This window comes from Uranotaenia lowii, chromosome 2, assembly GCF_029784155.1.
Source record: "Uranotaenia lowii strain MFRU-FL chromosome 2, ASM2978415v1, whole genome shotgun sequence".
Lineage (NCBI taxonomy): Eukaryota > Metazoa > Arthropoda > Insecta > Diptera > Culicidae > Uranotaenia > Uranotaenia lowii.
Window position 1 is genome coordinate 40684781 of NC_073692.1, and position 27605 is coordinate 40712385.

The window sequence follows — 27605 nt, forward strand, 5'->3', positions numbered from 1 at the left end:
AATTTTATTACATTATATTAAAATTAAAGTAAAATAAGTATTGTGGTACACAAATGTAACATCAAACCATGCTGTTGCATGATGCTCTGTTTGACTGTATCTTATTTGAATTTTCTACTTTGTATGTATCCATTGGAAAAGTAAAAGTTTGAATTTTAATAAGCTCAGGAATATTTAAATAGTCCTTCTTTCTCTATCCATATTCCAAAAACGTTGTAAAATTTACAAAAAGGTGAGTTTTGAGATTTTTTTCATTAAAGTATTAAAAAAACAGACCCATATGCAAAATCAGGAACAAATAGTGTAATATTGGGTAGGTACGCTGATACATTTTTCCTCATATGTTAACATTAGGAACAATTATATGGCACTAATTGGAACATCGACATACTTAATAAAACATGATATTTTTCGTAAATTAAGGCTTCAAATGATTATTTTAGACCAAAACAGAGTTCAAAAAAAATTTGGAACTTAGTTACCAAAAAATTGTATATCTAAGTATTAAAGATTCGCACATGCGCTAACTCATTTCAACCTTTAAACGTGATATTTTTTGTTTTCATGCATTTTATCCATATTTCTTTTCATAGATTGACCAGCTTTCACGCTTTAAACTGACGTAATTAAGCGTTTTTCAAATATGGGTATGTCCATTAATGATGTCACGAAAAATTTCGAAAAAATTGACCCCCCCTCTCCCCTTGTCACATATTGTCTCAACTCACGCAACCTCCCCCTTGTGTAATACGTCACGTTTTCATAACGTATTTGAAAATAAAATTTTCAACCCTTTAGAAGTGGGATTAAAAATGTATCTCTATTTATCATCAGTTTTATTCAAAGATTGGAAAAAACAAGGTTACAAACTTTTTGCAAGCCTTCAATCATTGCTTAAAACACTGATGACTTTCCATATCAATGACCGGGAAATTTAGTTCCTCTTCTTCAATCCATTCGCAATCCAAATCTTCTCCACAGGTCATAATAGCCAAGCATTCCTGCTCACGTTTTGCCTCAATTTTAGTGGAACGGACTTTCCTGAGTGTTGCAGTGGAGGTGTTCTTGAGAACTTTCTTATACACATAGAATTTATCCAGAGTGATTACGCTAGTATTATTATTCATTAAGTGAAATGGTGCTAGTATAATTTTATTGATTTAAGGATAAAATTATTTGTTATTGCTTTGCTGTTTTCTTTTTTCTTGCAATAATATGTGATGTCACGCTCAAGCTGCCTCCCCTCCCCTACGTCACAATTTGTTACAAAAACCGAAACCCCTTCCCCACCATAACGCGTGACATCATTAACGGACGGCCCCAATGTGATGTGTGATTCAGCAGTTATTTGAAAATTTACCTTTTTGGACTTGTTTTATTCAAACTTCAATATTCGAGATACTAACCAAAATCTTTTGCAAAATTCTTCATTTTCGTGGAGTTAAGCTAAAATGTAGGAGTTCTCAAAAGTTTTTGTAGCTAAATATATGCAAGAACAGTTCTATAATCTTGAGACAAAAATTCCGATTTCTATAAAACTAATGTTTGCTCTAGTCAATTAATTTAGATGAAAAGTACATTCGCATATATTTTTATCTTTGAAACATTTTTCGGGTTTTACTCCATTTTCCAGAAAACCTTTGCCCAGAATGACAAATCACCAGAATTGCAATCAACAGAATGGACCATTTCTCAGAATTTTTTTTTACCATAATGAACCATTTCCCAGAAAATTTTTCACCAGAATTGCAATTTCCCAGAAAATGAAATATATTTATCCAACCTGAAATTCAAAAAAATTAAAATAGATTTTTTTCCACAAAAGTTGGGTTTCCATAATACTAATCTGTTGCAGCAAACCAACGAGGATGAAGGGGCCGAGGCGGCACAAAACCTCCGAAGCTCAAAATTCGAGGTGGCTGCCGACCCGCCGTCGGAAGCGGCGGCCCTAATACATTGGTCTAGGTCTGCCGGGGCTTCCTAGGTCTGCGTAAAAGCTAGAGGTGATCTAGGGGACAGCGTGAAGGACAAATTGTTTTTCAAGTTCGAACGCGCATCGTGAGGAGTCGGATACCAAAACGGTTTTTTAAATGACCATGGTTAGCATTAAATCAATTAAAGTACCCAAACCATAAACAAAGCACAATGTTGGTTCTAATTCTAAAATAAATTTAGTTGGAAAATTTTAAACCTGTAGTTTCATTTAAAAAATCATTTGAAAAAATAAATTTCGAATCAAATGAAATTTATAAGAATTCATTAGAAAAAACCAATAAAATACTAAAGGAAAAAATCTGGGATTTGTGCCATTCTGGGAAATGTTCCATTCTGGGGAAAAAAAATTCTGAGAAATATTTCATTCTGAGAAACAAATTTCTGGTGAATGGTGCATTCTGGGGAATGTTTTTCTGGGAAATGGTTCATTCTGGTGTTTGATTTCGGGTATTTGTCATTCTGGGAAAAAATAATTCTGGGCAAAAGTTTTCGGGTACATGGGATACAATCCATTTTTCGTTACTTGACTCACTATTTTGAACATCATAGAAATGAATTATTGTTGGTCGAATATGTTTTTCCGTAAAAAGGTCAGCTATTTATAAGAAGTTTCGCAATATCCAAGTAAAATAATATAGTATGAATGCATTTTAACGCAAGAACGAACTATAATCACGATATAATATTTCTAGTTTTCGAGATATAAAAGATATAAGTTTTACTGTCCATCAAATATTTTTTTACAGTCGCCCCTTAAATTTTTGATACTCCCATTCACAATTTCCTGGTCCAATTCAATTTAAAATCAGCATATTGCAGTTAGCAGAGCTACAAGCAACAAATTTTTGTAAAGATAAGAGACTTATTAAATATGTAAATGTCAAAAATCTGCACGTATGTAGATTACTATTGTATATCGCAATGGTTGTGAGTGGAGACTTAAAAAAATTAAGAAGATCTTGTGAACCCACGTTGATGAAGAAATACCTTACAAGCAGTGGACACAGCAAGAAAAGTGTAATTTAACAACTGTATTGTTGATTCACATTCATTTGTTGAAACATTCATTGATCAACTACCATCTGTTACGAAACACCAATTCATTTCATAGAAACAAATGGATTGTTTCAAAAAACCAAGAGACAACCTTAAAGTTGGAAGAGTACTTGTAGTAGCAGATTTCTCGGTGAATTTTGCATTTATTTACAAGGAATATACATCATGAAGAAGATTTCGGCATTCCAGCTGAATGGAAATTTTTCGCGACCGCTCAAGGAAAAGGTCCTAGCAATGGATTGGGAGGGACTCTGAAAAGACTTGCTACGCGAACATGTTTGCATGGAGTTTAAATTCTGATTGCTCAGGAGCTGTGTGAGTGAACATCAACAGGAAGGGTTGAAGCATTCGTGGCAATCGAAGCAGTGTTCCGAAAATCAATCGGAAGAAAGCGCCTGAAAGGTTTCTATTTAGTTGGAAAAATTCAAAGCCGAATGCTGCTGCCTGTAGTTCCCTAGAAAGTCGGCAGAGCGACAATGCGAAATCAATGTAAACAAGATTCCAAAGCGAGAGCAGATTCGCATCAAAGTCGATCTCTCAAGCTCACTACCTGGTGCATTAGAAGTGATTGAGACCTTTACTGATACAAGATCAAATTCGAAAATCCACTCACTCAGGTTGATGTCATGCTGAGGCGACAATGCGTCGCTTTGCGTTCTACGTTCCAAAAAAAGAGAAAATCAGGAAGCTCCTCAATCAGTTGAGAATTCCTACTGGAGAAGCAATGTCTCTCTTTAAAATTTTATTTCTTTGATTCTCGGAGCAGCGCTGTCGAACACAATCTTTGCCCCGCTAGGAGATAAACCAACCGACAATTTAGGTTTTGCTTTCGCTGTTGAAAACATTTCAGTGTCTCTCATAAGAATTGAGTGATTCTCGGAACCCTGAATCAAAGAAATTAATTTTCAAGCTCCACGGAATTTGAAATATATAACTTGCAGTGTTGGAACGAAAAGAATATATTGGAAAAATATAGAGATTTAAAAACATAACAAAAAAAAATCTAGAAATTATGATTAAATTTGAGTTTCTTTTAGAATTTATATAGAGTTGTAGACAAAGTATAGTTCGTATTGAAATATGTTGAAAATACATTGAAACATCAAGCCAAATCAGCTTGTCAACTTGAGCAGGGATTTGTTTTACAAAACTTAAAATCATAAGATTGCAGAATTTGTTAATCCAAAGCTGTGTTTTTCAAAAAAAAAATGTTTTTTATACAAAACAATGAATATTTTTATAAGAGCTCAGCCATTTGAACTTATGGTTCATGAAAATATAGAAATTCGTGAATAAGACAGGGCTGAACTTCAATCGTTAAAATGTAAGATATCATTTTGTATCAGAGTAAAGACCTTAGATTTCGACAGGAGCTTGATTTCATCACAATTTTCAAATATATAAGACGTATATTTCAGCGAAGGAAACTTTAAGCATAAATAAATCATAGGAAGATTGAAAAAACCCTTGAAGTATGAGGCATCGATCGTCAGGCCAATTCAAACGAAATACACGACATCAACGACAACATTGAAGAATAATATCTTTTTCTGGTGACATAGAGATTCGTTTCGTCTGAAAAATGTAACTCTATTTAAAACCATCTCACGCTGTCAAAACAGTTGCTTTTCGCATAAAACTATTTTTTTAAACTGAATCATTTGAAATTAAAACTAAAACTGGTTGTGAAAAATAGATAGGTAGGGGAGATGGGGGCATAATGGCCACCTTAAGGAAAACGGTTATTTAACCATAGAAAATAGCTATAATATGGAGGTTACATTATTGTTTCGTGTTCAGACACTTGAAAAGCCTATTCCCTAACGGGCTGAAACGTGAAAAACTAGATGAAAACGTTAAAAAATGCATTTTAAAAAATTTTGCCAAAAGCTGAAAACCAGCAACTGTGGAGGCATAATGAGAACCCCCCCTGAGGCAGTATGAGCACCATTAATCAGGGCAAGATGTGCGTTTTCTGCCGGGGAATCTAGCAGCGAATTCAATTCGATGAAGTCAGGTGAGTCGTAGATTCATTAAACAAAGCAATAACAAAATAATCTAGGTCTGTTTGTAGAATACAAACAATTCACGCACGCTCATACATTATGTGCTTTGTTCGGAGGATGATGCTACTAGCCGTATAATGTAACAATAAAAAAATCGATCATGAATTGTAAATGGAAAAAAAATCACCTCGAACAGAAATCTAACTCTAGTCTTTTGATTACCTCTCCGACACCTTACCAATAGGCTAAATCGTCGGATGAAAACTAGTCAAGGTGTGGCGCTATAAATCAATTTTAATTCTCTGCTAGATTCTACGGCAGAAAATGCTCATTATGCCTCGATAATATGGTGCTCTATATGCCCCTAGTCAACAAATTTAAGTAAAAACGTGTTTTAAAATTGATAAAAGTGAAAAATCAAAAATTTTATGATGGTAAAAATTGAGAAACAATGTGCACATCATGTTGCAGTACGTACATTATAGATCAAGGTTATTTTAAGATCATAAGAGCTTATTTCGTGGTGCTCAAAAATTATAATATTTTCGTAACTTGAGAACCAAGCTAGTTTTTTTTAAATAACTCTGTAAAGATGATAAGGAGATTCCTTTTTTTGTGAAAAATTAATACTATAGGAAGTACGAAACAAATCCTCATGAAAATTTATTTAAGAAAAAACGTACTTTCGTAGAAAAGCGTAGTTCTCATTATGCCCTGGGTGCTCGTTATGCCCTCATCTCCCCTAACAGAAAAGGTTATAAGGTAACACATAATGTGCAAAGAAATCTATGTCGAGAAACACCGAAATTCAACACGCCTCATCTCTATCAGAAACCACTAGACCAAATTAAACAAACTTGATATCATTGAGTTACCAAACGTTTTGTGTTTAATTTTGATGATTATAGTTTCATTTCATTGATAAATACATAACATTTAAGTTATAGGGGGATGTCGTCTATGGCCGGACATCGCCTATGGCCGGACAACATAGATTTTTCGAACACACAATATCCGAATAATGTTTTAACACCATGAAAATAAAGTAAATAGTAGCCTGATATGGTGTTAGAAATATGGTAATCCAATCTGAAAAGGTAAACCAATGATAGGCATCTAAAGCTTATGCCTAGTAGTACGGAGAGGATCGCCTAAACTGTGCATTTGCATTGTGGTCAGTGTTTTCGTCTTCTAAAATTTGAACTGCACATGAACGACATCATTGATTGGTTATCTTTCGACTACAGTAGATATAAGATAACATAACGGGAGTTCAAACGAAATATTAGGAAAATTAAAAAAAATGCGATTCTTCTATGACCGGACACTAAAATGTTGTCTATGACCGGACAAGAAACTATTCAAAATTATAGATGATTTCAACTTGAAATTTTCATTTTTTCATCTCTATAGCACCCTCATGTTGTTAGCAGAAGATAAGGATTCAATAACGAAACTATTTTGGTCCTCTGAGAAACTTTAAATTTTGCTGTTCGGTCATAGAAAATGTTTCATTCCGGTTTGTCAAAAAACTTTTATGACTAGCTTCATAGAACGTTCAGTATTGGAAAACACATACTCAAAAGACCTGTGCAAGTGATTTCAGTAATTTTGCTACGTTTTTGTGCCATTGGTGACAACTTTGGTGAAGTGATTCGTAGTGTCCGGCCATAGACAACACTTGAAAACTAACCTGAAATGACTTCTCTTACCACATGAATAAGCTGTGAATTATTTTTTTTCGAATATACTTAAGTGAACATAATATTGACACTCTTCAAATCAGTAGAGGAATCAATATTTACAAAAATCTATTTTTGAAGTTATTGCTTAAAAACCTTAAGTGTCCGGTAGTAGACAACTTCCCCCTACTTGTAAGTGTAACACTAGACTGAGTCGATTTGGGGTCATTTTTGAATTCCTCAAACCCTGGGGTCTTAAAAGCTTCGTCTTGGCCCAAAACTCATCCATGATTTTTTGCAGAAATTTTTAGTAACGTTTACATGGGTAAATTTGAACTTTTAGGTTTGTATGAGAAAATTGGATATTTTGTACTGAAAAATCAACATTATTTTTGTTTCTTCTGTGGAGCCGAGCCAAATGATGGTTTTTGTGCCAATTTATAAATTTCCTAAAGGAAATTTTCCACTGAACAACTTTCTTGAAGACCGTAACCGCGTATCTTATTGGGCAAAAAAGTTATCAGCTGTTTAACAGGGGTATGTCTTTTCGCATCGATAAACAATAAATTCAATTGACATCACTGTTGGAGCCTCGCGAAGTATTGCATGAAAAGTAGTCTTGCAATACCTCGCTAGGCACCTAGCAGTGATGTCAATTAAGTTTATTGTTTATCAATGCAAAAAGACATACTCCTGTTTAACAGCTAATAACTTTTTTTTGAGAAACTCAAAAATGACCCCAAATCGACTCAGTCTAGTGTAACACACTTGCGGAGAGCGAAAAAATGGGATATCTTATATTTGCATCATACTAAGTTTGTGTACTAATGTACGAAAATAAGCGTTTATGAAGTTATTCTATATTGAGACTGTCAAAACTACTCTTACATTGAAAAATTAATATTCGTATTTGTTAGAAATTCCGTGAAAATTTTTTTAGCATAACAATTTTCCCAGTGAGTTGCTGAAATTCCCGGGTTTTCCCGATGACGCGATGAAATTCCAAAGTTTTTCCCGGATTTTCCGGTTCGCAATCCTGCAAATTTGACAAAATTGACGTATATCATTTTCAAAGAAATAAGTGTTAGAAGAATGTATATGATGTAATACACAAAATGTACAAGCATGTTGCCAAAATTGAACGGGCGGGATCTGTTTATGACATTTGGTCTCCTGTCATAGAATGCAACAAACTGGCATTCTACGACACGCACTGTTTTCAAAAGTTTCAAATTACAGCAAAAGATTCATTTCAACACCTTGTTTTTGCTTACTGAATGTTTGGGTTAATATACCCCTAACAGCCATTTTATAACAAGTACCTATTTCGTTTTTTTTTTAATTATTATTTTACTTTTGTTGCATTCAAATAATGTGAAACGTTTTACAATGAATGATTTAGCTTTGAACTTGATAAAAATAATCAAACATTGAACCATATATTAGTTCGTTTACTGTAGAGGGCGTTTGTGATGATAAGTCCTTTCATATTCAGCAGCAATTCGTGTTAACAACAATTTTGTAGGCTCTTTGTTCGGGTATTTTCTGATTGGTTATTGCAAAATTTCCTTAAGCTTTCTTCACACTTGTTCTCCATTCATCTGTAAATTTCCAATTCTTAAAATTATTCTTCAAGAATCACAATGTTGACCAATATGCCAAAAAAAACACGTGATTTTAAAATAAGGGTTAGTTTCCACATCATTATATTTCAAAGCGATTTCACATTCATCTTTACATAGTTAGTAGTGTGGCTCTGAACCACAGTAGTATCACAATTAGTTTGCATTTCATATAAATGCACTGTCACTTCTCGCATCATATCAGATCAAATTTAACCTATCGCCGGACCTTACACCTCAAACTAACATAAAGTGCCACATGCAGCGTTACGATAATAATCAGCATTCCCAGAACATCCGTCCAAAATTCGCTTTTTTCCATGTCCAACATTTCCAGAACTCGCTTTGATTTCCGGTAGTAACAGAACATTTCATCACAGGCCAAATCTGTTCTGTTGTTTCCATAAATTGCCAGGGACATACCCTCGAACGTGTATCGGAACGGAGACAAATAGGTGAGCGGTTGAAACAGAACCGACAACTCATCGTATCGGATGAAGAATCCACTGAACAGGATGCACGGAATGAGCGTCACAATCACCAGGAACGGACTCACTTCGATTGGGAAGATACTTCCACAAAGCATTCCGTAAACCTGGGCAAACCAGGCCATCGTGAAGCTCATAAACCAAAACATTAGAATTCTCATGAAATCATCCGGCTGATCCGACATAAAGTAGGCGATGAGTTGAAACAACGTTATTCCACCAAGCATCGATGGAAAATCGGCAACAATTTTCGAGAAAAAGTAGGCCGTCGTCGAGTAGCTGTTTCCCTTGTATTCCCGAATGAAAACCGCCATCTCCATGGGAACTGCAAACAACAAATTGGATATTAATGAGAGAAATTGAAGTTTGATAGTTGATCTTACAAGTAAGTACAACGGTCATGGAGTTGGCGAAAACGGAAAACAACAGTGATGCCATGAAGTAAGCAATGTTCGTGATAACTTTGGCTCCATCGTTGCCCACGTTAAAGTACACTAGGCCGAAGATTAGTCCAACCATGATGTGACCGATAAAGCGTAATACCATAAGCGTAAAGTTACGCAGTGTTCCCAGCAGGGTTCGATGCGTTAAGATGCTAAACTGCTTCCACTGCGATATGGCGTACTGTGAAACATTTTTCTGCTCCACAACCATGGTGTGTCCACTTTGGAGTGCTGAAATGACAACAAAGTGCAATGATTATCGGAATTCCTGGTACCGAATCCGTTTACTTGCTGTTTGAATCGTGGGTGAGTGATGCTGTTTCCATCCGTTTCATAAGTTTTTGAATTTTTTCCTTCTCCGGGTTTGTTTTGGATGCCATCTTGATCGCTGGAATAGAAAAAAAAACATGTTATTGCGATACTGATAATAATTTTTAGTTCTTAAACAAACCAAAATCAGCTCGATTGTAATACTGAGGGCAGATCAATCCCTCGTCGGCAAAAGTTGGTATCATGTCGGCCAACGATCCTTGGTACAAACATCGACCCCCGGTTACAACGTAAATATCGTCAAAAAGCTCCAACAAATCAGAGCTAGGCTGATGTATGACACTGATAACGCATCGATCCTGTCTCGATAGCTGTCTCAAAAAAGAAATGACTTGATAGGACGACTCGCTATCCAATCCGCTGGTTGGTTCATCGAAAAACATAATCTTAGGATTCGAAACCAGCTCTTGGCCAATCGAAAGGCGCTTCCTTTCCCCTCCAGATAGGACACGAGTTTGATTCTCGGAACAGTTTTGAAGCCCCAGCAACGCTATGATCTCGTTCACCATTTGAATCTTCTTTATTCGAGGGACCCTGGAGGGCATCTTTAGATCTGCGGTGTAGACTAGAGTCTCTCGGACTGTGATATTCGGTAGCAGATCTGCATCCTGTTCGTTGTAGGCTACAAGTCGTCGGTATCGTCTCCTGTCGACCTGTTCTTCGTTGATTAAAATTTTTCCCGTTACGCCACTTATCCTGGGAAATAAAATTTGAACAAGTATTTAAGCGTATGTATACCTAAGTGTTAATAAAACTTAGAACAAAACTTTTCCAGAAAAAAATTGACAAACTGTTCCCTACCAACTTATGAAATTACAATTTATATTGGCAAACATTCATCAATTGTTAAAATTGCAAAAAGAATCTTTGGTATTTTTGGCAAATTTGACATTTTTAACATTTTGGACATTTTTCATATTTTTGACATTTTTAACATTTTTGACTTTTTTTACTTTTTTTGAAATATTTGATTTTTCTGACTTTTTGACATTTTTGACATTTTTAACATTTTTACTTTTTTTGAAATATTTGATTTTTCTGACTTTTTGACACTTTTGACATTTTTGACATTATTGACATTTTTAACATTTTTGACATTTTTGACATTTTTGACATTTTTGACATTTTTGACATTTTTGACATTTTTGACATTTTTGACATTTTTGACATTTTTGACATTTTTGACATTTTTGACATTTTTGACATTTTTGACATTTTTGACATTTTTGACATTTTTGACATTTTTGAAATTTTTGACATTTTTGACATTTTTGACATTTTTGACATTTTTGACACTTTTGACATTTTTGACATTTTTGACATTTTTGACATTTTTGACATTTTTGACATTTTTGACATTTTTGACATTTTTGACATTTTTGATATTTTTGACATTTTTGACATTTTTGATATTTTTGACATTTTTGACATTTTTGACATTTTTGACATTTTTGACATTTTTGACATTTTCGAAATTTTCGACATTTTTGACATTCTTGACATTTTTGACATTTTTGACATTCTTGACATTTTTGACATTTTTGACATTTTTGACATTTTTGACATTTTTGACATTTTTGACATTTTTGACATTTTGGACATTTTTGACATTTTTGACATTTTTGTCATTTTTGACATTTTTGACATTTTTGACATTTTTGACATTTTTGAAATTTTTGACATTTTTGACATTTTTGACATTTTTGACATTTTTGACATTTTTGACATTTTTGACATTTTTGACATTTTTGACATTTTTGACATTTTTGACATTTTTGTTATTTTTGACATTTTTGACATTTTTGACATTTTTGACATTTTTGACATTTTTGACATTTTTGACATTTTTGACATTTTTGACATTTTTGACATTTTTAACATTTTTGACATTTTTGACATTTTTGACATTTTTGACATTTTTGACATTTTTGACATTTTTGACACTTTTGACATTTTTGACATTTTTGACATTTTTGACATTTTTGACATTTTTGTCATTTTTTACATTTTTGACATTTTTGACATTTTTGATATTTTTGACATTTTTGACATTTTTGACATTTTTGACATTTTTGATATTTTTGACATTTTTGACATTTTTGACATTTATGACATTTTTGAAATTTTTGACATTTTTGAAATTTTTGACATTTTTGACATTTTTGACATTTTTGACATTTTTGACATTTTTGACATTTTTGACATTTTTGACATTTTTGACATTTTTGACATTTTTGACATTTTTGACATTTTTGACATTTTTGACATTTTTGACATTTTTGACATTTTTGACATTTTTGACATTTTTGACATTTTTGACATTTTTGACATTTTTGACATTTTTGACATTTTTGACATTTTTGACATTTTTGACATTTTTGACATTTTTGACATTTTTGACATTTTTGACATTTTTGACATTTTTGACATTTTTGACATTTTTGACATTTTTGACATTTTTGACATTTTTGACATTTTTGACATTTTTGACATTTTTGACATTTTTGACATTTTTGACATTTTTGACATTTTTGACATTTTTGACATTTTTGACATTTTTGACATTTTTGACATTTTTGACATTTTTGACATTTTTGACATTTTTGACATTTTTGACATTTTTGACATTTTTGACATTTTTGACATTTTTGACATTTTTGACATTTTTGGCATTTTTGACATTTTTGACATTTTTGACATTTTTGACATTTTTGACATTTTTGACATTTTTGACATTTTTGACATTTTTGACATTTTTGACATTTTTGACATTTTTGACATTTCTGACATTTCTGACATTTCTGACATTTTTGACATTTTTGACATTTTTGACATTTTTGACATTTTTGACATTTTTGACATTTTTGACATTTTTGACATTTTTTGACATTTTTGACATTTTTGACATTTTTGACATTTTTGACATTTTTGACATTTTTGACATTTTTGACATTTATGACATTTTTGAAATTTTTGATATTTTTGACATTTTTGACATTTTTGATATTTTTGACATTTTTGACATTTTTGATATTTTTGACATTTTTGACATTTATGACATTTTTGAAATTTTTGACATTTTTGACATTTTTGACATTTTTGAAATTTTTGACATCATTGACATCATTGACATTTTTGACATTTTTGACATTTTTGACATTTTTGACATTTTTGACATTTTTGACCTTTTTGACACTTTTGACATTTTTGACATTTTTGACATTTTTGACATTTTTGACATTTTGGACATTTTTGACATTTTTGACATTTTTGACATTTTTGACATTTTTGACATTTTTGACATTTTTGACATTTTTGACATTTTTGACATTTTTGACATTTTTGACATTTTTGACATTTTTGACATTTTTGACATTTTTGACATTTTTGACATTTTTGACATTTTTGACATTTTTGACATTTTTGACATTTTTGACATTTTTGACATTTTTGACATTTTTGACATTTTTGACATTTTTGACATTTTTGACATTTTTGGCATTTTTGACATTTTTGACATTTTTGACATTTTTGACATTTTTGACATTTTTGACATTTTTGACATTTTTGACATTTTTGACATTTTTGACATTTTTGACATTTTTGACATTTCTGACATTTCTGACATTTCTGACATTTTTGACATTTTTGACATTTTTGACATTTTTGACATTTTTGACATTTTTGACATTTTTGACATTTTTGACATTTTTGACATTTTTTGACATTTTTGACATTTTTGACATTTTTGACATTTTTGACATTTTTGACATTTTTGACATTTATGACATTTTTGAAATTTTTGATATTTTTGACATTTTTGACATTTTTGATATTTTTGACATTTTTGACATTTTTGATATTTTTGACATTTTTGACATTTATGACATTTTTGAAATTTTTGACATTTTTGACATTTTTGACATTTTTGAAATTTTTGACATCATTGACATCATTGACATTTTTGACATTTTTGACATTTTTGACATTTTTGACACTTTTGACATTTTTGACATTTTTGACATTTTTGACATTTTTGACATTTTGGACATTTTTGACATTTTCGACATTTTTGACATTTTTGACATTTTTGACATTTTTGACATTTTTGACATTTTTGACATTTTTGACATTTTTGACATTTTTGACATTTTAGGCATTTTTGACATTTTTGACATTTTTGACATTTTTGACATTTTTGACATTTTTGACATTTTTGACATTTTTGACATTTTTGACATTTTTGACATTTTTGACATTTTTGACATTTCTGACATTTCTGACATTTCTGACATTTTTGACATTTTTGACATTTTTGACATTTTTGACATTTTTGACATTTTTGACATTTTTGACATTTTTGACATTTTTGACATTTTTGACATTTTTGACATTTTTGACATTTTTGACATTTTTGACATTTTTGACATTTTTGACATTTTTGACATTTTTGACATTTTTGACATTTTTGACATTTTTGACATTTTTGACATTTTTGACATTTTTGACATTTTTGACATTTTTGACATTTTTGACATTTTTGACATTTTTGACATTTTTGACATTTTTGACATTTTTGATATTTTTGACATTTTTGACATTTTTGACATCATTGACATTTTTGACATTTTTGACATTTTTGACATTTTTGACATTTTTGACATTTTTGACATTTTTGACATTTTTGACACTTTTGACATTTTTGACATTTTTGACATTTTTGACATTTTTGACATTTTTGACATTTTTGACATTTTTGACATTTTTGACATTTTTGACATTTTTGACATTTTTGACATTTTTGACATTTTTGACATTTTTGACATTTTTGACATTTTTGACAGTTTTGACATTTTTGACATTTTTGACACTTTTGACATTTTTGACATTTGACATTTTTGACATTTTTTACGTTTTTGACATTTTTGACATTTTTGACATTTTTGACATTTTTGACATTTTTGACATTTTTGACATTTTTGACATTTTTGACATTTTTGACATTTTTGACATTTTTGACATTTTTGACATTTTTGACATTTTTGACATTTTTGACATTTTTGACATTTTTGACATTTTTGACATTTTTGACATTTTTGACATTTTTGACATTTTTGTCATTTTTGACATTTTTGACATTTTTGACATTTTTGACATTTTGTCATTTTCAACATTTTTGACATTTTTGACATTTTTGACATTTTTGACATTTTTGACATTTTTGACATTTTTGACATTTTTGACATTTTTGACATTTTTGACATTTTTGACATTTTTGACAGTTTTGACATTTTTGACATTTTTGACATTTTTGACATTTTTGACATTTTTGACATTTTTGACATTTTTGACATTTTTGACATTTTTGACATTTTTGACATTTTTGACATTTTTGACATTTTTGACATTTTTGACATTTTTTGACATTTTTGACATTTTAGACATTTTTGGCATCTTTGACTTTTTTGACATTTTTGACATTTTTGACATTTTTGACATTTTTGACATTTTTGACATTTTTGACATTTTTGACATTTTTGACATTTTTGACATTTTTGACATTTTTGACATTTTTGACATTTTTGACATTTTTGACATTTTTGACATTTTTGACATTTTTGACATTTTTGACATTTTTGACATTTTTGACATTTTTGGCATTTTTGACATTTTTGACATTTTTGACATTTTTGACATTTTTGACATTTTTGACATTTTTGGCATTTTTGACATTTTTGACATTTTTGACATTTTTGACATTTTCGACATTTTTGACATTTTTGACATTTTTGACATTTTAGACATTTTTGACATTTTTGACATTTTTGACATTTTTTGACATTTTTGACATTTTAGACATTTTTGACATTTTTGACATCTTTGACTTTTTTGACATTTTTGACATTTTTGACATTTTTGACATTTTTGACATTTTTGACATTTTTGACATTTTTGACATTTTTGACATTTTTGACATTTTTGACATTTTTGACATTTTTGACATTTTTGACATTTTTGGCATTTTTGACATTTTTGACATTTTTGACATTTTTGACATTTTTGACATTTTTGACATTTTTGACATTTTTGACATTTTTGACATTTTTGACATTTTTGGCATTTTTGACATTTTTGACATTTTTGACATTTTTGACATTTTTGACATTTTCGACATTTTTGACATTTTTGACATTTTTGACATTTTTGCATGAAATATGTATTTTTGAACATTTTTTTAAACATAAGTAGTTGAGTATAGTATTGTATAAGGTTGCCAGATTGCCCGGTTTATCCGGGTTTGCCCGGACATTTTATCCTAAATTTAAGAACAGTCCGGGCCGGCCCAGTTTCCCGGATTACATTGAAAAATGCCTGGATTTTTCCCAGATTTATTCATTTTATTTTGCAAATTAAACAAAAAAACCAACAACACCTCCAAAACAAAATTGTTTGAGCAAATTTTATAAAAATAAACATGAAAGGTTTTATGGAAGCCTCAAATACGGTTCAAAATCTATCGATGAGTTTAGATGAATGTTTTTTTTAATTTCATTTTTTTTTGTTGAGGAATTTTTGAGTTTTGACCAAATTTGGCCGGATATTGCCCGGATACTGCCCGGATTTATGGTTGTCAATTTTAAATAAAATGTTCGGATTTTGCCACGTTTTTATATGAAAATTACCTGATTTGTCCGGCACGGATATGTGCTGAATAAATTCTGGCAACCTTAGTCTAGTATAGTATAGTATAGTATAGTATAGTATAGTATAGTATAGTATAGTATAGTATAGTATAGTATAGTATAGTATAGTATAGTATAGTATAGTATAACTACAGTTCAGAAAATCAATTTTCATTCAACACTTCCAAGTACTCACCGAAATCCACTAAGAACATTCATGAGCGAGGATTTTCCTGCACCCGAAGGCCCAACGATGGCTGCCAGTCGCCCCGATCGGAACGTTCCGGACACATTGTGCAGTAGACATTTCGAAACCGTATTATGCCGGACGGTGTAATTGAGATTCTCGAATCGTAGGCAAGTACTCGTTCCACCACCCGTTGTTCCGTTCGATTCGATTATGCTCTTAAGCGGTACGATCACCTCGCTGAAGTTAGCCTGAACCATTGCTTGGCTGTGGGGGAAAAACGAATTAACATAAACGTCACTTTGTTACGTGGGTTTGAAGGTCATTGGCTTGGTTTGGAGGGTCTCAACTTCACATAGCATGGGGCCTAAGCATGTTCTGTTGAAATTATTCTTGGTGGTGTCCTTAGAAAGACGTCTTGCACCCACTAAAAAGGTTCTGATGGTAATAAAGTTCTTGTCGTAGGTCATAACTACGAGAGAGGTGACAACCAGCAAGATAAGCAGTAGCTTCAAATGCCATTTTTTATTCAACAACACAGGTTGTAAGTCGCTAATGCTTCCAAGGCCATATGTAAGAAAAATCGTGTCTGTTCAAACACCTTGTCAACTGTCATTTGTTATGATCGGGTATAGCATGTCTTCTATATCGAATGAACTGTAGAGAAACGAACTTTTAAGGCGATACACGGAATAAATACAAATTGAAAGACAAACCCTAAATATTTGACATTTTTTTTTGTAAGTAATATTTGTTAAAGGTTAACTGAATTCATTAATTCAGTTTTAAGTACATATTTAACAGGTCAGACGCAAAAGAAATAAACGATCCAAATTCCTACAAAGCCTGTGTGATTCCCAAGCAAATGAAAGGAAATTACTCCGATTACCATTATCGACATTTAAATTTTTATAACATCCGTTGAAACAGTTTTGTTTCAACAATATCAAACCAGTTATTTTAATGATACCGTAACACCGATGGCAAACACGACGTAACGAAATTATTTTGATTAATTGATGCTCCTGTGAGGACGTTATTAGTTGCGCTTCTAAATGACTTTCGGCTTACGCGTGCCGTTTTCCGGTTTATTTTTCCTGACGCGTGCTGTTAATTGCGCGCTCGGTGTGTCAGTTTGTATAACTAAGGCTGATCTTGTATCCAAATATATGAATTTATTCTTTGGGGAATAAAGAAAACGGGTTTTATGAGTTTACTAAAATTTAAGAGGTAGAATACGGATTCAGGTTCAGAATCAAATTCATGTCAGATTGTTTGATTTTTGTTTTGAATAATTTTGGAAAACTTCAACTAGTTGAGACCATGACGTGAATAGCGAGGAAGTTTTCGTTGATAGATTTGATGTATTCAGAGATGATCGAGATAAAACACTGTCTGAGAAAAAGTCGGGTGGAGGAGTGTCAATTCCAGTTTCAACAGATTATAACTCAGAACCAATTTCATCATATAAATTTCAGACTCTGAATACTCTGTTCATGTGTGGGTTAAATCAGTTATCGAAAATCAAATACATGTTTTTGCCTCAGTCATTCTCCCCAGAAAGCGCTCAAAATGGCTCGTATGAAATATATTTTGATTTTGCTAAAAACATTTTATCAAAATTTGAATCTGAAACCAATTCAACCAATGAGCGACGAGTTTTATTAATGATGAAGAAAATGAATCACTTTTAATAAAAGTGAAGGAGAAAATAAAACACTTCATACCCTCTTTTGCAAATGCGCAGATATGTGTCTTAATCAAGTTAATCATACCAGAAATCAGAACAACTGCTATTTAGATTTACTTTTTTCAAATATGACTGATAATTTCTGTGTGACTGAGTCAGTTACTCCGCAGTCTAAAAATGATGGAAAATAATATTAAGAAGGACAAAAAAGTTCAAAATTTACCAACACAAATGAAACTTGCTAGCAGAATAGGGAATACTTAGTAATCTATTTGTAATTTTTTTTCAAGAAGTTTATACTACGCATGACGACAATGATCGGGATTTTGATTATTTTTCATAACTTGCTGATCCGTGGCAAAATGTTGATGTCAATAACATATTTTTCCGTGAAATACTTTTTTCTTTGGATGCATTACATCGCATTACATCGAAAGGTCCACTGCCGCTGCCGGCAAGTCTGTCCCATATGCAAAAACAACGAAACGAGAAAAACGGCTTCAAAGATTTTTACAAACTTTCGTGGCTTTCTCGGTTGAAACTTTACCCAGACAACCAGAAGTCGTATTTTCTTCTTCAGATTACATCGTATAGAATGTTATTTATACTCATTTTCGTATATCTGCACCTACAATGTGCGGTCCATGCATATTCTTTGTCGTATTTAAAAGCATGGCATGATTTTATTACGACAAGAAGAGAGACTCGTATTTATGTACATATGAACTCGACCTTTGTGTACGACAATTCGCAAAAAATCCGTGAAACGACCGATATACGGTGATCAGTCGTGACTGAGAGATTTTGTCGTTTTATGCATAAAATAATTCGAAACAAAAAACGTATATAACTGCATCGATTCGTAATAATGTGCATGCAATCGTATACCTATGCAAATCAATTCGCATGTCTGATTTTCGTAAAACGTATTTGCTGGCAATCGTAAAAGAATACAAATAAGTTCAATAAAATCGTTTATGATAATACGACATCGATGATTCGACTCGTATTTAAGGAGGCTTCAAAATGCTGATCTATTTTTAGATCATCGATGACGTGTTCTACGATTTAAAAGATTTTAGTTATAGAAATATAAGATTTGTTTTTGGATTAATGCCTTTGAAGCAAATCCTCTTGAATTTATATATTCCAGATAGCGTCGAGGAACCATCATGAGCTGCAGATCGTATCGTCATAGGTTCAAGTCCAGGTACTAACAATAACTTCATGAACGTTGAAAAAAATCAGCAATCAGGCATATAATAAATTTGTATGATATAAACTTGAAATTTGACAGCAAAAACGCATTTCTTTGAAATAATCTTATTTTTATTATTTTTGGGGATGAATAAACCAATTGGTTTAAAGTACAAAAAAAAAATAATCCTATTTTTATTCAAATGACGGAAAATGAGAGCCCTGCACTCAAGTCGCAAAAGACGACCAAATAAGTAGTCAAACTTTCCATATTGTTACGAAAAATGTCGTATATTACAACCTCAATCATCTATATGATGATGTGAATTGTCATAGTATATTCCAAAAAGAATCAGGGTAGTCGTAAATGATGCGCATGACAAGTCGTGCAAATCGTAATTTAATACAATCCAAATCAAGAATATGTTTGCTAATGTACCTATATGGCCTCCAAAATGATACGTATATACTGGTTTTGCTACTTTATATACGATATATTTACACGTATATTTGCACGTATATTTGCGTTGCAAATTCGAAATACCCACCAAATGGTTGTCTGGGTTACCTTTTCTATTTCTTCCTTCACAGATATTAAGATAATTGTTGTATAATTTCGTCCAATGTTTTTTTGCTTTGGAATTTGTTTATGCAGAGGAGAAAATAATAATGGGACAGCCTGGCGAGTATATTTTGCATGCGTATTAAATGTACCCGCAAAGCTGCCCATATTTGGCTTTTCTCTTGTCAGTTGATCATTCGATTCTCTCTATCTGCGCTATATTATTCACTTCACTGGTTGTTAACTGATGAATATAAGTTTGAAATGATGTATATGACATATTTAGATAAATGAAACGTAAGTTTATCGTAAGAATTGAGTAGGTCTAAAAAAAAAAGGAAAATCAACGTTCCATCAATTAAACAACCTGTACCTTCTTTATCTTTTCGAAATTTTTTCGGTCGATTATCTCTTTAGAAAGAGTATAAATACCTACAAATTAAATTAATGCTGAATCATAAACAGCAACGCATCTTGGCTGCAAATGTTAAACGAGAACAATAAATTCAATATGACTTACGCGTTTGCAACCAGGTACGCGTATTTTGGTTCATAAATTTTATAAAAGTCCAACCAGCGAGTAACAGCATGACAAAAATCCAGAAAAATATGACTATTTTCCATGTTTTTCAACGAACAATTCAATAAGCCTCATGCAAAATTCAAAAAATCAGTTTGGTGAAATTTACCCTCTAGGTTAAACTTAGCTTGCAAATATTATGGAAATTGTTATTTTTTACTTTTCTGTAGATACTGTTTTATCTAGTCTAACTTTCGTAATTTCAATGAATGCTTATTTTGTCGGACTCATTGTATGAATATTTGTAAAATTAAGGTAAATTAGAGGAGCTTTTTTAAAACATTCTGTAAAAATAGACATATGGGACAGCTTTGCGGGTATATTTCATATGGGACAGACATGACTTGGTATTTTTTCATATATTTTGAGAACAAAGTTATAAAAGTTTTTAGTCTAAATTGAAGATTTAACTGTATTTGAACGATTTGTGTGATAAACTGAAAAATGACGAAAATGCATATGGGACAGTCTTGCGAATAGCGGTAGTCCAGGTCCAGATAATTTGCCCCAAAGATTTTAAAGTTCCAGCCAAACCTTTTTTTCTGGCTTTTGAATTCATCATTGGAAACGAGTATTCTCCCAGCAATATGAAAAGAATCTTTTTTGGTTCCAATTTTCAAAAGTGGTTTCAAATCTGATGTACGAAAGTATCGCAGAGATGCTATATTATCTTGCATATTTAGTAAAAAATTTAACCTCCAATGAACTTCATGGTTTTTTAAAAGATCTTATATCTGGTTTTAGTCCTACACTCAGGTAAATTCATCATACAACTTTCATAAAATGCGTCTTATGAAGCACTTTTTAAAGTGTAAATTTGGTTTTCATAAGAGTTTGATGAAATTCTTTCAATTTTCAGAGTAAGTTCTTATAATTTAATTTAATTTATTTAATTAGAGAGGCTTGCTTGGTAGATTCGCCTCTGTAAGTTCTATTATTAAGTGTAAAAAAAAAGAAGCGACATTGTGGAAAAATAATAAAAACATTCATTCCTTCAGTCGTTACTTTTAATCTTCATACGAGGCATCAAAAAAAAGAAAAGTTTTCCTTAAAGTCATTACTGATTTTGTTATTCTTTATGGTAATTTTTTTTTTGTGAATGTTGAAATTATTTGTAAACTCAAACAGATGTTTTTTTTTCTTTCTGCGTGTTGACCGGCAAAAAGGACAAATTCAAAGAACCCGATGCGGCAGAATAATTTTGTTTATGTGCTGCTGATGGTGACCATGATGTTATAAATTAGACAGAAAATAAATAACCTGTTTTAAACATTAATTATCTTGAACTATTCTCACCAAACATGAAATTTCATTTTCCATATCTCCTCTTATAAGGGTAGCAATCTTTCATTGAAGTAAGAATTCTGAAGAATCCATTTGCGTCATAAAATAGTTTTATGAATTTCAATGATTTTTCTTGAGGTGACAGTTCATAAGAGAAACTTATGGCATGCATAATGGTATTTTTCTGAGTGTAGACTTTTGCAATGGATTGAGTCATATTTAACTGGTAGAACACAAAAAGTACGATTTGAAGGAAGTCTGTCATCAGTTGTTAATGTAACATCAGGTGTTCCTCAAGGTTCTCATTCTGGCCCGATATTGTTTACTTTATTTGTTGACGATGTTTCAATTTAAGTAGACGATATGAAAATTTTTCCGGAAATACATAAAACATCTCATATTGAAGTGCTTCAAAGTAAATTAAATTGTTTTTGCACCTGGTGCTCACAATGTTCACTAGAGCTTCATGTAAAAAGTGTAACTAAATATAATTTTCGAGAAAGCTACGAATGGGACAAGAATCAACAAAAATAGTTCTAAATACAGTTCAAATATGAAGTCAAATGAGAGACTTAAGAATCTTACTAGACTTTTAAATAACCTTTGTTAAATATAAAAATAATTTTATCTATAAGGCAAGTAATATGCTTGGTTGGGTGGATTTGATCTGCCCAAATAGCCCGAATGTTTTGAATTAGTCTGAATTTTTCCCAAGCTTATTGAAATTGTTTGCAAATTTGAACAAAAATCGTAAATTAGAACACTTTATATTTTTATTTGGGCATCCAACAACTTTAATTCTCATCCGCTCTTGAGTGTCAATATGACACTATTGGAAGTTTGGCGGCTTGTAACTTTATTCGGGTGCATCCAAATAAAACAAATTCATCGGAAACCCTCAATGAACCCTTGAAATTTTTAACTATGCATCATAACTTTTTTATGGATGCATCCTGAAAGCACAGGAAAAAAATCCCCTATCACACCCTAAGTGTCAATTTGACACTCCTCACTAAAACGAATTTGTTAAGTATCGTAGCGCTTATGTAATTGCGCCATTAGAATCGGTATGAAATTGTCTTTCTAGTAAAAATTGATTTATTGTTAATAAATTTAAAATCCAGTGCAAAATTTAATTTAAGTCTAAGAAAATCTGAGAAATTGCAAATTGGCAAAATTTCAAAAAACAGCTGCCTTTGAAAACTATGTGTTCCGCATTTTGACAATCTAAAATTGCCAAAATAAGCCAAATCACGTCAACTTTTCTATCCTCGTTTTAAAATTTATCTGGTTAGACTTAAAGATTTTGACGGTTCATTGATTGAAAAGTACGGTTTTTACACCACTTTTTCACATTTTTGGGGTCATGACTAATCTCTAAAAAATGTATCCTTAAGTGCAACGTTTAGCTTCTAACTTAAGCCTTTTGGTACAAAAAGGAATTCATTTTGAGCATTCCGTAGCTGATGTAGTGTCTTTTTTTGATATTTTCCGATTTTTTTAGAGATTGAATAACGGAAAACTTATGTGGTTCAGGTGTCTGAAAAACATATTTGAGTAACTGTACGAGTAACTGAAATCGGTTGAAAAACAAGAGAGATATATTGGTACTAGTCAGAGGTGTCAAATTGACACTCCAGGGACTCTAACGGATTAAAAAAAATCAGAGACGGTTTCAATTGAAATCATTTTTTAGGTTCGATTCAAAGCTTAAAATACGATTTCACGAGTATTTTACAAAAAAAAACAAGCCTGAAAGATGAATGGTGTTGTTTTTCGTGTTTGTGAATTTATATTAGTCATGGTGGTTTCAAACCGGGCAACCGGGCTGGACCGGACTTTCTCGAAATTTTGCATCAAAAATCCGGGCCAATCTGGGAAAATCCGGGCAATATGGCAAGCTTAGTAAAAGTTTATCAATTTTTGAGCTGCTATATCTTGAATTAAGACAAAAACAAAAATCTGCTGTTCACTGTATCAACTAGGTTGTAATACAAGTATTGGATACAAAAAAACTGGAGATGCGTTTTTGGTTAACTTGAGATTATTATATTTCAACATTTTATTTTTAAGTTTTTTTAAACAAAAATATCAAATTCTCCTCTAACATCTAGCAAACTACAACTTTTTTATGCGTAGCATATACATTGTTAATTGATCTTATAAAAATCACAAAATCAGCATTTACTTACCAAATTGGAGGCAAAATACAAACATATCTTTTTTCACGTCAAATTTCACATCAATCGGTCTAGTTGTTTCTGAGTTCTTGAAGAACACAGTTACAAATTCTATCGTTTTAAAGAGATTTTGGCGATTTTTACTAAGCTTCAAACAACAATTAAGCGCTTTAAACATAATTTCCTTATATTGTAAAGAATGTTGAAGTTCAGATGAATGTTAAAGTATATGTTGAAGTCATATCAACGATAAAATTTTCGACTGGCTCCATTTGGAGGCTCAAAAAGAGTTATTTTTCAACGCAAATTGCTGAATAACTTTAAAACAAAAAACATTTTTGGTAATTCGTTTTCCACAAGAGATGCGCATGATAATTATCTAAAATCTAGCCGAACAAATAATTTTGCTTTAATATCAACCCGGAAGGATATAACGAAAAAACTGTTTTTTTGTAGGACCACCCTAAACCCCTAAAGCAATTTGCCTAAAACGTGTATTTCAATTATTAGGTTCTACAATATTGTACAACAATGTAGACCTCTATCTTAGCACAGGTTGAAAACAATTTTCAAATCTCCACCTTTAGTTGTTGTTAAAGTTTGTCTAAGACATCGAATGTATCAAACTTAAGGAAAGGGCGCAGATAATTGTTTCTCGGCAAATTTCATCTCTGGACCACTGTGCATCGGTGGCTATCTAACTACTTTCAACTAAAAAAGGTCAGTTTAATCATGTTCAAAAGCTTTTGTATTTAAATGAAAGCTTCATTATTGATTTAAACTTGCCAAAAATCAGGACAATTCGAGTGTTTTTGAAAAATCAATGAATCAATCCTGAGAAATCAGGACACCTCTGACACAATTGATTCGGAGAGCAGAGTATTTTCTCGTGAACGTACAAAAAAGTGTTAGCTCTTTGATTTTTCCTCGACACAATGCGCAATAGATTTGTCCGAAGAAGGGAATTCTTTTCATCGGCGGATGTGAGTGCTCTCGCTCACTTTTACGTGTTTACAATGTCACTCCTGATTTCAGTGCGATTTATATCTCCCGCACAGCTTGGGGAAGCACACGAAAAATATAGCACTTTCTTTCACTGGACAAACCGATCTGAGGAGTTTTGCCATCCATGGCAATAAGCAAGACCAACAAATTAAACTCGCGTCAAAGGTACTAACTGAATAATAAAAACTTTTGAAAACAAATATTCAAATTATTAGCGTATCAGCAAGGCTGTACTCCATTTCCTCGAAAACAATTGTTCAGAATGAAAAATTTTAAGAATTTCAATCGTCCGAAAGAACTTTTTCCCCAGAATAATTTTCGCCGGAAGGAATCATTGCAATCCGGCGACCGTGGCTAAGAGAATATCGTCCAAGTCTTCTAAGCCAATGGCCATGAGATCGAATCTCGGTCACCGAAAAGGTTGAGTAAAAAAAATCTCTTCGAGGAAATATCAAGTTTTATTGAGATCCTGTGTGTGTTTGTGTTCGTTTTGATAAAAAAAATCCTCAGAATTTTTTTCACCATGTAGAACCATCTCTCAAAATTTTAGTCGCCGGAAGGACCGTTAATGCATTTGTACTCATTTGACTCTATAATATTTGAAATATATTGAACGATTTGGCAGTAAATGCAAAGAAAAAAAAAATTCACACTGTGGCACATATTTTTAAGAACCAAACACATCGATTTTTTTCCCAAAACCTCAACTGAAGGTCACATCTGTTGGGCTGAGGGCTTTTTTTTGTCTAAAGTGCGGCGTAATTTTATTCAGCCTTAAAGCCACACTCACCAGATAGCTGAATTACTTTGATTTTAACTTCAATTCAAGTTAAAGCTAAACCTTACTATTTCAGTTGAGCACTAAAAGATTCACCGGTTCGGAAGCAGCCCTGAGATCATATTTCAGTTGTAACAAAGATGACGATCTTGGCATTCCGCGCCAACACGCAAAGAAATTCTTTCCTGATTCCGAATGGAGGTTAACCTCCAAAGCAAATAAACCGCAATCCACAATCCAGTTGCACGTGGATCTGACTGAGCCGAGGGGTGGAGAACATGTTTGTTTAATAACCCCGCCAGGTAACATTCATCATTTGTGCACACTCTACACACTATATACTAGGGCTAACTAACTAGTACAGGGATTTAAATCACAACTAAGTATATAAGAAATCGGACAGAGCACTTAGGACTTGCCGGGCTAAAACAGAGTTTTCAGACACTGTTTTCAACCACAGACCTCCTGGGGTTTTGTTAGTTGATATTCAAAGCACATGAGCCGCCGCACCAAAAATAGTTTTATGGTCGAGGTTTTTTTTACTGTTTGTTTGTTTGTTTAAGTTTGCTATTTGCTTCAAGACACTTTATTCGTCATCGGCCTTCGTTAGCAGAAGAAGTTTGATGGAACTAAAAATGTTGACGAAAATACGACCTACAATTTTAATGGCCCTGTTTTACAGATCCAACGGAAAGATTAAAAGGAATCTTAACTTCCCCGAACCTGGCTCCGGTTGAACTTTGTACGTCTTCGAGTAGGTGACTTCTTGTACTGGAACCTTCGAATGCTTGCAAAATTCACCGAGAGTTCGCGCGACTGGTTGATGAAATTGCAACACAGGTGTTAAAAAGTGCAGCCAACAATCTCTGAAGTACAACTTCGTTTAACTTGATATGCATAAAGCGACAGTACGGCCTAATGGCATATGATCCGATCGACGATATGTGTTATACGCAACGCCTCCGCTCTAAGATCACACGAAAAGGTCTAGCCGGTTGATATTTTTCATATACATATCTCAAGTAATTGATTTCGGATCTTGCTGGGCTTAACTTGAGAACTTCTTCCGTTCACTGCGTCTCGAAACTTCCACAGATTCCGATTTAATGAAAAAAAAACTTTTTAAGAATTCACCGAACATGCTTACCCAACTTCTGCAACATGACATCGGTTGTCGGTTTGCTTATAATTTATTACCTTGCACTTGCGCATAACACACTCGTCTCTACGCCTAGAAGCCTAGGAGCGCAAGAACTTTGAATCGGGTTTGGTTTGTCTAGAATAGGCCTCGAGCTCCGGTCCAAAGGCACGCGCGGGTCAATGATTCGGGCAATGATGACGCTTCAATCGAATACCTGCTTACTTACTTTGCCACTAAGCAGCAGTTTGCGCGCGTTGTTGACTATCTTGTAAGGCGTCCCGGTTTAGACTGAGCTGCCTGGCGGCGTGGCTAGCTAAGAACCTTTGCGTTCATGAAGCGCAAATGCTTGGAACACCGATGTAAGTACCCACCAGTACCAGCGTCTATTTGCAGGCAGGCATGCAGCAGCCGTCTCACCTGGTCCAGTCAACTTTTAGCTTAGACTAAATAGTCACAACTCAGGGATGTAACCGGATAGTTAGCACCGATCGTGATAAGATTATTTCCATTCAAGTGCTCCGATCATTGAGGTCACAAAACTATTCGTAATTGATTGTTATGTAACAGCAGATAAAAATCAATAAAAAAAAAAAAATATTCATATTAGCATCTATAACACTTTGATTCCGTAACCCTAGTCCGCTCCTGATTTTGCTTTCATTTAATCTATGAGATTGTCAGTTTGACAAATTAGAC

At 32.6% G+C, this 27605-nt stretch overlaps 1 protein-coding gene across 2 annotated transcripts; it reads right to left on the minus strand.

The window, feature by feature from the left end:
• Positions 1–8439: 8439 nt before the first annotated feature.
• LOC129747947 (ATP-binding cassette sub-family G member 1-like) lies at positions 8440–27249 on the minus strand. 2 transcript variants are annotated; one of them, XM_055742375.1, is made up of 6 exons: positions 26916–27249; positions 16502–16759; positions 9744–10318; positions 9585–9680; positions 9233–9523; positions 8440–9174 (listed from the first exon to the last, which is right to left on the minus strand). In XM_055742375.1, exons 1-6 carry the CDS (start codon positions 26978–26980, stop codon positions 8579–8581), a joined length of 1881 nt encoding a protein of 626 aa, XP_055598350.1. In that variant the 5' UTR covers positions 26981–27249; the 3' UTR covers positions 8440–8578. The 2 variants fall into 2 exon arrangements, with proteins under 2 accessions (XP_055598350.1, XP_055598351.1); XM_055742376.1 differs by having other exon boundaries at positions 26966–27247.
• Between the last annotated feature and the right edge of the window lie 356 nt (positions 27250–27605).

Excerpts from the sequence above, each read along its gene's own strand:
- LOC129747947 (XM_055742375.1), bottom strand. The coding sequence starts at position 26,980 with ATGCGCAAGTGCAAGGTAATAAATTATAAGCAAACCGACAACCGATGT. Across the intron at positions 16,760-26,915 it reads TGTCATGTTGCAGAAGTTGG|CCAAGCAATGGTTCAGGCTA; the intron begins GTAAGCATGTTC and ends TTTCCCCCACAG. Across the intron at positions 9,681-9,743 it reads TTACAATCGAGCTGATTTTG|CGATCAAGATGGCATCCAAA; the intron begins GTTTGTTTAAGA and ends TTTCTATTCCAG.